Raw genomic sequence first — 10,964 nt, forward strand, 5'->3', positions numbered from 1 at the left:
AGACGGAAGCTATACCAAGGGAACCTTAGCAACCGAGACAGTCACGATCCATTCAACTTCAGGGGAACCCTTTGTGATGCCTCAAACCATTATTGGTTGTAGCCACAATAGCTCAGGGATTAAAAGACCGAGTTCTTCGGGGATTGTTGGTCTAGACTGGGGACCTTATCGCTCGTCACTCAGATGGGAGGGGAGTACCCAGGTTTCATCTCTTACTGCTTCTCTGGTGAAGGAAATAGTAAGATCAACTTTGGAGGGAATGCTATTATAGCAGGAGATGGTGTTGTATCAACCACTATGTTTGTGACCACAGCAAAACCCGGTTTCTATTACCTAAACCTAGACGCGGTCAGCGTTGGGGACACCCGCATTGAGACATTGGGGACACCGTTTCATGCCTTGGAAGGGAACATGGTGATAGACTCTGGAACCACTTACACGTTTTTGCCTGAGAGCTACTGTAACCTTGTAAGAGAGGCAGTGGAAAAAGTTGTGAAAGCGGATCAAGTAGTTGACACGAGCGGCAGGTTGTGCTACAATTCGGACACCATAGAGATATTCCCGGTGATCACAATGCATTTTTCTGGCGGTGCGGATCTTGTCTTGGAAAAGTACAATATGTATGTGGAATCGGAGGGAGGAGGACTGTTTTGTTTGGCTATTTTATGTGGTAGTGCGACACAAGAAGCTATCTTTGGGAATAGGGCACAGAATAATTTTTGGGTGAGTTATGATTCTTCTTCACTGCTGGTTTCTTTTAAGCCCACCGATTGTTCTGCGTTGTGGAGTTGAAGAAACAAAGCAAGAGAGTGTCTCTTTACGAACTTTTTATTATTGTTTTTAACTTATCGGCTTGTTATTTATATTGTTCCTCTCAATAAGCACAAAATGAACATGGATATGTTTAATTGAATAATATAATATGCGAAGGTGTGTTGCTTAAAGAATCTAAAATGTTGTATTGGCAAATGATAAGGTTACGTTTTGAATAGCAGAAAGAGATCTATATATAAAAGGAAACGTAAAACAACAATGACCAAGAAAGAGAGATACTTGTATAATTAGAAAGAAAAAGAAGTTAGAAGAAGAATTATTTATCGGTCAACTGTTCGGTTCGAGAACCGATATCCGATAATGCTTGTATAATCGTATTTGTTGCTGATCGGTTCGAGTAGGTCTTGTTATTTCGGTTCAAGATTGCCCGACCGTCTCGAACTTATCGGCAACAAATACAATTACGCTATAGACGATTGCCTAGTTCTAATGTTTGGCAAATATTAGCACTTTCCAAATGATAAAGTTATGTTTGTAACCTTAGTTTTTCTTTTTTTTTTGTAACCTTAATTAACCTCAAAAGAACAAAAAAATCGGTTATAAAAAGAACAGAGAGTTAAAATCTCACCTTGGATACCTTTTTAGAACCCTAGGAGCCACAAGTTGTGATTACTCCACCTTCCGAGCCGTTTGAACCCTCTCATATGGTCAAATATACACTTTTCTAGGAAGTGTGAATCGTCCTCTACACGATGTGGAGGAGAGAATAAATCATCAGCGATATAACAAGTAAGGGGATACTTTGTGGTACCTGGACCCGTAGACGAGGACTCAAAGATGATCGGAGTGGGGTGAGTTTGATGACTATTTTCTGCAGCACAAGCAGCGTATGTGACATAACCAGTGAGTCGCGTAGAGGGAAACTTCTCTCGTTTGCCCCGTCCTAAAGCTGCATCCTCATCAAGAGGAGAGTCAACATTGACAACAATAGCAACGTCATCATCATCAGGACTAGCAACTAGTTCGTTGGTGGGGACCGGAACGATGATGGCATCAAACGGTGAACTTATGACAATAGAGTCATCACTTGGCGAACTCGTATCAGTAGGAAACAAATCAGGAATAGTATCAGCGGAAGCAACCACACGTGGATCTTGTGTCACCGGATTGGAGAGATCGAAAAACATCTCACCACTCCCCCTTTCAACAGAACCAGGTTGTAGGACCCAATCGTCATCAACAGGAGACGGATTCTCAAGTATGGACGATGACTTGCCATGAAAAGGAAAGTCATTTTCGTGAAACACCACATCATGAGAAACAGAAAACTCATTGGTTTCCAAATCATATACCCACCAGCATTTCTTGCTGAAGGGGTAACCAACAAATATACAATGACAACTGCGAGGACCAAAATTATCCTTATCACGAGCTCGCAAATGCGTATAGCAGGAAGAACCAAATACCCGCATTTGTTGATAATCCGGTTGAACACCGGTCAAGACTTCATAAGGTGACCGACCCTTATGAATCTTCGAAGGAATGCGATTAATCACATAGGCAGCGGCCATAACTGCTTCTCCCCAAAATGAAACCGGCAGACCCGCTTGAAACAACAAAGAGCGAGCTACATTTATAATGTGTCGGTGTTTACGTTCCACCCGACCATTCTGTTGAGGTGTGCCAACACAAGAGGTTTGATGAAGAATCCTTTTACTCGTAAAAAACTTTGACAAACAAGTAAACTATGTACCGTTATCACTACGCACCGTCTTGACTTTCTTATCGTATTGACGTTCCGAATAGGCACAAAAATTTTCAACCACTCATCGAACCTCCGACTTCTCAAGGAGTAAATGTGTCCAAACATAGCGTGAAAATCATCAACAATCGTGAGAAAATAAACTGGTCCACAAGAAGATGCAACACGACATGGTCCCCAAACATCCATATGAATTAACTCAAAACATTTTGTTGTTTTATTAATACTCTCATAAAAAACATCACGAGTTTGCTTAGCCTGATAACAAACATAACAAGTATGAGAACTAGAAGAAACTAAAACACCAGAAAAAAACAGGCAACAAAGAAAGCACAGAAAACGCCGGATGTCCCAACCGCTGATCCACAAGGTTTGATCTTCAGAAGCCGCCACTCTAGTCACATTAGTTGTTGCCAAATTCGTTAAATAGTAAACCCCATCACACTCTTTACCGGCTCCAATCAGAGTCCTCGTGAAACGGTCCTGCAAAACACAAAGGGTATCGGTAAATAACGCAAAACAGTTTTTCATCTGCTTGAGTATCTGAGAAACCGAGATTAAAGAACAATTTAAATTGGGCACATAAAGGACATCCAACAAGGATACACGATCCATGAGGTGCAAAACGCCTTTACGTGTAGAAAGCATATCAACCAAATCAGAAAGAAGAGATATATTCCCAGTCATGTGATGGGAAGCTCCGGTATCGATTATCACATCTCCAGGAATCTTACCGGATAACTTGTCAGGATTGGTATTCATCTTTTCGGTAGCCAACAAGGATATAGCCTTCCACTGCTCGGGAGAAAAATCGGAGAAAGCCGTGACATTCGGTACTGTAGTGTGAGCAGCAGTGACATGTCCGCGTCCTCTTCCAGCACCTCTTCCTCCGTTCGAACTACGACCCCGACCAACAGAAACTCCTCGGCCATTCTGACGAGTATTGCGTTCTGTAAACCACTCTCGATAGCCAATCAGCTGCCAACAAAGCGCCTTCTCATGACCAAACCGGCCACAATTTGAGCAAAGCAAACTGCGGTCTCTGCTTCTATCACCGCCAAACAAAACAGAGTTCTCCCCACGGTGATCAGCGGATGGCGGACCAGTAGTGATGGAGTCTCTTCAAGCAACAAAACCAACGGCATCATGCGAGTGCTCTCGCTTCTTAACAGAGGAGAGCCTTTGTTCCTCACGAATCACACGTGAGTAAGCCTGCTCCAAATCTGGAGAAGGGTCGGCATCGACAATGGAGGTGATCACGTTTGCAAATCTGGATTCATCAAGACCCATAACAAACTGGTTCACCTTTTCTTCTTCACGCTCCTTGGCCACCGTTTCATAAACTCCACAAGTACAACCACCGCAAGAACGAACAGGAAGTGGTTTGTATGTGTACAACTCATCCCATAAACCAGCAATTTTCCCGTAATAATCAATCACAGGCTGACCATCTTGGCGACACAAAGCAATTTGAGAACGAAGGTGGTTAACACGAACCTTATTCCCGATGGAAAACCTTTTTCTCAAATTTTCCCAAAGCTCATGTGCATTAGTGAGAAAAAAAACATTTGAGCGTACACGCGGCGCAATCGATGTCCACAACCACCCAATGACCATGGAGTTCACCGAAGTCCATGACTCCAAGTCGGAGCTACCAGCCCTTGGTCTCTTCAACGTACCATCGATAAAACCCATCTTCTTCTTAGCCCGAAGTGCGTTGATCATCTCAGCAGCCCACTCATTATAATTGTCTCCAGTCAAGGTAACTGCAGTGATCATCGCTCCTGGATTGTCATTAGAAGAAGTGGTATATGCCGTCATCATCGTGTTATCTCCACCAGCGGAGCTGACGGCGAGAACACCGGATGAAGTAGATGATTGTGTGCCTACTGTCGCCATAGCACACAATAACCAAAAACAGAGTAATCAAAAACAAACGATCCAACCGAATCAAAGAGATCTCGTCAAAAGATTCGAAACAAGAAACAAGGAAACAAGAAATCTTGAAAAGAGATTCAAAACAAGAAGCTCATATCAACTGATCTAAAGAATAGGTTTCAGGATTTTGTGCTCTGATACCGTGTAGAACAAAGAGAATAAAGAGAATATTTGTGTGTTTTGATTTCAACGGCATTACATTCGTTTATATACATGACACAGTATCTTGGCAAACCCTATACAAGATTTGTCGGCCAAGCTAAATAACAGAAGACATTAACCAAGGCCCATAGGCCCAATAGATTCTAGACCTTTTGTTCTTCTTGTAACAGTTCTTGAATAGGCGTGTACGCAGCAGCAATGCATAGATTCTGCAATAATACCCACAAAAATAAATGAATCTATATTATGAAAGATGGTCAACTCTCTCCATCTGAGTGACACATCAGCTGTGGAGAGAGTGCCACATGTCTATCCTCATTAAAAGCAAAGAGACATATTCATGTATTTTATTCTTTTTTATATCACAAAAACAGTTTCAATATTTACATAAAATATTTAGAGAGGCTTATAACATGTCCCAAGAAAGTAGATGCATCACCAAAAGACAAAAAGGGCATCGGGATTGAATCAAAAAGCCACTTCTTCCTCTTGGCGTAAACCATTCTTCCTCTTGGCGTAAACCATGAATCTATGGATATATCGTTTAGGAGTTACAATTTGTCAATAGTTTGAAGAGTTGCAGCAGTGATAGAGATATTTGTTAATAATGTAGAGAAATTCATGAAAGTTTGTCCCTAAATTTTTTTTGAAGAAGATTGGAGTTTTGTTCACTATCAAATGGAAGATAATTGAATAAAATTGTAGAATGTTGATTTAGCAAAATACAGAGACAAAGAGAAAGGGATTTTTATATTCTAATATTTAAAAGGTTTCAAAAAGAAAATTAAATGAAATTCTTATAAAAAAATTCTAGAGTTATATTCATGAAATTGAAGAGATAGCATGAAAGGAAGATGTCTATCTTAATTATATCTATTAAAGAGCTAACCAAGCTGCAATCTTGAAAAATTAAAATGTTAGTATTTCATAGTATATAACTGAGAAGCTAAAAAACTCTTTATTACAAAATATGCATCCTTAGATCAAGCTTTCATTTGGAATATTTTTTAAAAAGTTTTAGACAAGAATTGTAGAATGTTTAAGCTCTCCAAACAAAGTTGTTCATGCATGTATCTAATAATTCAATTGCAAAATGAAAAAACCTATTTGAAGTATTAAAAAAATCAAAGTCAAAATTATATTTTTCAAGATTTCCACAATTAAAAAATAGATAAACTCTACATAAAAAAAACCAAATTAATAGCAAAATTGTTTAGAAAACGGTAAACCATAAGCTCGCGCATAGCACTGGTATTCATGAATAAAGAAAGAACTTACAAGTGCCGTCACAAGCTGGGAATAAATAAAAACGGATACCAGCCTTCAGATCACTACCAGAATAACCTTCAGTTTCCTTTGCAAGTTTGTCGAACTGGAAACCAGATTCAAGATTTTCTGGAGTTAGAAATATTTTCAGTATCTTTGACCTGTTTTCCGCATCTGGTAAGTCGACATATATCCTAGAGTCCACCGGAAATAAAAAGCTTTCAATTAGAAGACGATTCACAGATTACCGTTAGGAGAAAATATTAACTACAATCTTCACAAATGGAAATGGAAGTCAAATCAGATGTTACCGACTTGGTAGACGACGAATCACAGCATCATCAAGATCAAAGGGATAAATATATGCGCATCAATGCTTAACATTGCACTGTGTCTCAAAACCCCCAAAAAAAATAAAAAAAAAAACAGTTCTTCGATCATATGTCTCTTGCCTTGTACTAACTACGATGATCGCTCTCTTTCTTCAAATCATAATATTATGTTTTATCTTTACCACCACAGCCTCATCACCTCACGGCTTCACCATCGACTTGATCCAGCGTCGCTCCAATGCATCTTCTTCTCGAGTCAGCTCTGATACTCAGCTCGGATCACCTTACGCTAACACCGTCTTTGATGAATTCGAGTATCTAATGAAACTACAGATAGGTACTCCTCCTTTCGAGATCGAAGCTGTCTTAGACACAGGAAGCGAACTCGTATGGACACAATGTTTGCCTTGTACTAACTGTTACGACCAATACGCTCCCATATTCGACCCTTCGAAATCCTCAACCTTCAAAGAGAAAAGATGCAACACCCATGACCACTCTTGCCCTTACGATCTTGTCTACGCAGACGGAAGCTATACCAAGGGAACCTTAGCAACCGAGACAGTCACGATCCATTCAACTTCAGGGGAACCCTTTGTGATGCCTCAAACCATTATTGGTTGTAGCCACAATAGCTCAGGGATTAAAAGACCGAGTTCTTCGGGCATTGTTGGTCTAGACTGGGGACCTTTATCGCTCGTCACTCAGATGGGAGGGGATTACCCAGGTTTCATCTCTTACTGCTTCTCTGGTAAAGGAACTAGTAAGATCAACTTTGGTGGGAATGCTAATATAGCAGGAGATGGGGTTGTATCAACCACTATGTTTATGACAACAGCAAAACCCGGTTTCTATTACCTAAACCTAGACGCGGTCAGCGTTGGGGGCACCCGCATTGAGACATTGGGGACACCGTTTCATGCCTTGGAAGGGAACATGGTGATAGACTCAGGAACCACTTACACGTTTTTTCCTGAGAGCTACTGTAACCTTGTAAGAGAGGCAGTGGAAAAAGTTGTGAAAGCGGATCGAGTAGTTGACACGAGCGGCAATGACTGGTTGTGCTACAATTCGGACACCATAGAGATATTTCCGGTGATCACAATGCATTTTTCTGGCGGTGCGGATCTTGTCTTGGAAAAGTACAATATGTATGTGGAATCGGAGGGAGGAAGACTGTTTTGTTTGGCTATTTTATGTGGTAGTGCGACACAAGAAGCTATCTTTGGGAATAGGGCACAGAATAATTTTTGGGTGAGTTATGATTCTTCTTCACTGCTGGTTTCTTTTAAGCCCACCGATTGTTCTGCGTTGTGGAGTTGAAGAAACAAAGCAAGAGAGTGTCTCTTTACGAACTTTTTATTATTGTTTTTTACTTATCGGCTTGTTATTTATATTGTTCCTTTCAATAAGCACAAAATGAACATGGATATGTTTAATTGAATAATATAATATGCGAAGGTATCAATACAATAAAAGTAGAAGGGTGTTTCTCTCCAGTGTTGACACCTCAGCCTCAACATTGAAGCTGATGTTGACACATCAGTTAAAAACAACAACCTATATAATTATAACAATTAATACATGTCATCTTTTTTTGTCTAGGTGGAATGTCTTATTGTTTGTATCGATCAATTTCTCTAGCGAAAGTGGTTCGGACGAGGTCCGGTATCACTAATAACACGACTTTTCCGTTGTCGTGTGCTTGCCATCAACACAGCTTTTCCTTTGCCTTGTTCTTGCCGTTAACATGGTTTTTTGTGGCCATGTTTCTTTTGTTGTTTCAAATACTTTTTTTTAACAAACTGTTATTTCAAATACTCATGTTGACATGTTGAAGATTTCAAGCTTGCGTGATTATTAGACTGGGAGGGTTTGCTCTTTGCATGATCTAATTTCCTCTGCCTTGATTTGCTTTGCCGATGAGGTTTTGCTTGAGACTCTAGCGTGTTTTTTGGCGATGTTATGTGGTTTTGCTTGGATCCACAAGCTAATTTCCCTCTTCTGTTTCGTAAAATTAAGAAATTCAATTGAATACGGCTTGTGTAGACTACTCATTTTTCTAATTTTTTTTACCCGATTCGCTAATTCCATTGTCTTTTTAGCAACTGGATGAAATTAGTAGATTGAGCTTTGTCATGTAACCCGTTTGTTTCTGGTTTTAAAGGTTTTTTATTTTGGTTGTAAAATGCAAAAGCATCAAATGTGCTTGTGTTGGTGGTGTTGAGATTTCAGATGATAAGAGAATTGGTCGATGACCTTGGGAATTTTGTATTTGGTGGTATGGTGCTCGTTTTATATGGTAACATTAATGCCAGAGGCTTTGGATTACCATATTGGTCGTTATCTTCTAATATGTAATGTGATTTATTTTCTTTGTTTGTCGTTTGGTTTTGTGCAATTAGAGAGGTACGGAGAGATTGAGCCATGGAGAGAGAGGTTAACTAATGAGACTTTATAAACCTTCCAGTTGTTGTGAGCGACTCCATGGAGGGAAGAGGGAAAGATGGAGCAAGAATTTGAGAAAAATGATTTAGTCCAGTTACGGAGTTTATTGACCGGATCTTCTAGAAACTGTGCAAGAAAGAGAGGAGCGATCTCCATAATGATCATAGTGAAGTGCAGGGCCATAAGACCAAGTACAAGATAAATCTCTACAAGTTAAATATATGGAAAAATATAAAGAAATAAGAATAAGTAATAGGTTAGAGGAAAAGAAAAATTGGAATAAGAATAACTCACAAGCCCCAAGTTGGTTAGAGGAAAAGAAAAATTGTTTGATTAGAATAACAAAAAATAATAATGATGGAACAAATAATAACTAAAATACAAAAACAAAAAATTACCATTGACCATGATAAAAAACTTTGTTAATTATAATAGTGTAATTCTCATAAATACCACTAAAATAGGTTTTTCTAAAAATACCACTTTAGTTTTATTTTCCAAAAATTTCATTAAAATGAATTTTTTCGAAAAATACCACAAACTTATACTAAAGTTTTTATATTTAAAAGTAAACCCTAAATCCTACCCCCTAAAAACTATACCCAAATCTAAATTTATCAACCCAAACATAGAAAAATAAATTCTACATACTAGATTTTCAATTTTTTTTTTGTGTGTTTGTGGTATTTTTGGAAGAAAAAACTTAAAGTTTGGTATTTTTGAAAAAAAATTAAGATGTGGTATTTTGAGGAATTTCTCATTATAATATTTGATTCCAAACAACAGAAAAACAAATATTATTTCAAGAAAATACAAAACAAAAACACATAATAAAATACAAAATCTAAAAACAACCCGCGGTGCAGCGCGGGTACCAACCTAGTGTTGCTTAAAGAATCTAAAATGTTGTATTGGCAAATGATAATGTTATGTTTTGAATAGCAGAAAGAGATCTATATATAAAAGGAAACGTAAAACAACAATGACCAAGAAAGAGAGATATACTTGTATAATTAGAAAGAAAAAGAAGTTAGAAGAAGAATTATTTATCGGTCAACTGTTCGGTTCGAGAACCGATATCCGATAATGCTTGTATAATCGTATTTGTCCATCAGCTCAAATTGTCCCTTTTATTAGTAATAATTTAGACATTGAGATTATGGGTAGTGGCGACCGTTACAATTGAATAACAAAGGATTTTAAGAATACTCTAAAATCCTTAGAATGCCAAATTCAATATCCCTCTAAAAGCTCAAATTGTCCCTTTTATTAGTAATAATTTAGACATTGAGATTATGGGTAGTGGCGAATTGTCCCTTTTATTAGTAATAATTTAGACATTGAGATTATGGGTAGTGGCGACCGTTACACAATCTCTTGATACAAGAAGAAAACTATTAAATCCATTTGGACACTGAGATATGGGTAGTGGCGAGTTAAGTAACCAAGTTTCATTTTTATCTATATATAAAACATAACTTTTGTAAAAAGATTAAATAGTTAAACGTCAGTGAAAAGTGACTTTGGTATGAAAGTGTACGTATAGTGTTAGAAAACAAAAATACAATTGTAGGACACAATGAACTGTACACAAACGAGTGTATGTAATGATGGGAGAGAGGGGTATGGGCTCAGTGCTATATCTTTTTTGTATCATTTTCAAATTTGATGTAAACTATAATGGAACACGAAACCTTCTAGAAGAATGAGTATTTAGGGCCTGAGCGCCAATAGATTTAGCCTTGTCCTTCTTGAACTTAAGGAAAGACATGCACTGTTCATGTTCAAATGTTTCTTCTGGTCGCTCCTTCTGTAATATCTCCTTTAGTTCTGCAAGTATCTCTTCATCAGGGGCAAAACGACAGGTTTGTTGGTTAAATTTTCTTTGCATGATATTGAGGCAGTGAGCTCTCCATCCATCAAATTGCTCGTTCACATATACTAGGCCTTTTAACTTCCTCTCTGGCACTGCTGTTACTTGAGCACCTTTCTTAGCAGCCCTCCTGGAACCCAAGAGCTGTTTTTGTAGAAGCTTTCTCATTAATACTATAGAATCTTGCAAATATTTGTTAGCAGTCTTGAGAACCAAATCTGGCTCATTTGATGTAGGCCAGCCAGCTGCCACCACACAACCTTCCTTCTTAAAAAGTTTCCTCCATACATATTCTGCAAACTGGGGACAGATTGGTTCAATGAGGCGTGTTTGCACATCCATGAATTTCAGTATCAAGTCATGGTTCATATTTCCGTCACTGCCACAGGAAATTCTATACTCATCTCGA

At 38.5% G+C, this 10,964-nt stretch overlaps 2 protein-coding genes and 1 pseudogene across 2 annotated transcripts in view; 2 read left to right on the top strand and 1 right to left on the bottom strand.

Moving 5' to 3' along the window:
* Positions 1–839, top strand: part of LOC104759534 — a 3,320-nt pseudogene extending 2,481 nt beyond the window's left edge.
* LOC104757394 (aspartic proteinase CDR1-like) lies at positions 6,370–7,601 on the top strand. The gene has a single exon (XM_010480132.1). It carries the CDS (start codon positions 6,370–6,372, stop codon positions 7,555–7,557), a length of 1,188 nt encoding a protein of 395 aa, XP_010478434.1. The 3' UTR covers positions 7,558–7,601.
* Positions 10,245–10,964, bottom strand: part of LOC104757395 (leucine--tRNA ligase, cytoplasmic-like) — a 5,409-nt gene continuing 4,689 nt past the window's right edge. Inside the window, exon 3 of the mRNA XM_010480133.2 lies at positions 10,245–10,964. This exon is cut by the window's right edge and continues 14 nt beyond it. Coding sequence (XP_010478435.1) covers positions 10,358–10,964 — 607 coding nt within the window. The 3' untranslated portion in view covers positions 10,245–10,357.

This window comes from Camelina sativa, chromosome 17 (assembly GCF_000633955.1).
Source record: "Camelina sativa cultivar DH55 chromosome 17, Cs, whole genome shotgun sequence".
NCBI classification, from domain to species: Eukaryota; Viridiplantae; Streptophyta; class Magnoliopsida; order Brassicales; family Brassicaceae; genus Camelina; species Camelina sativa.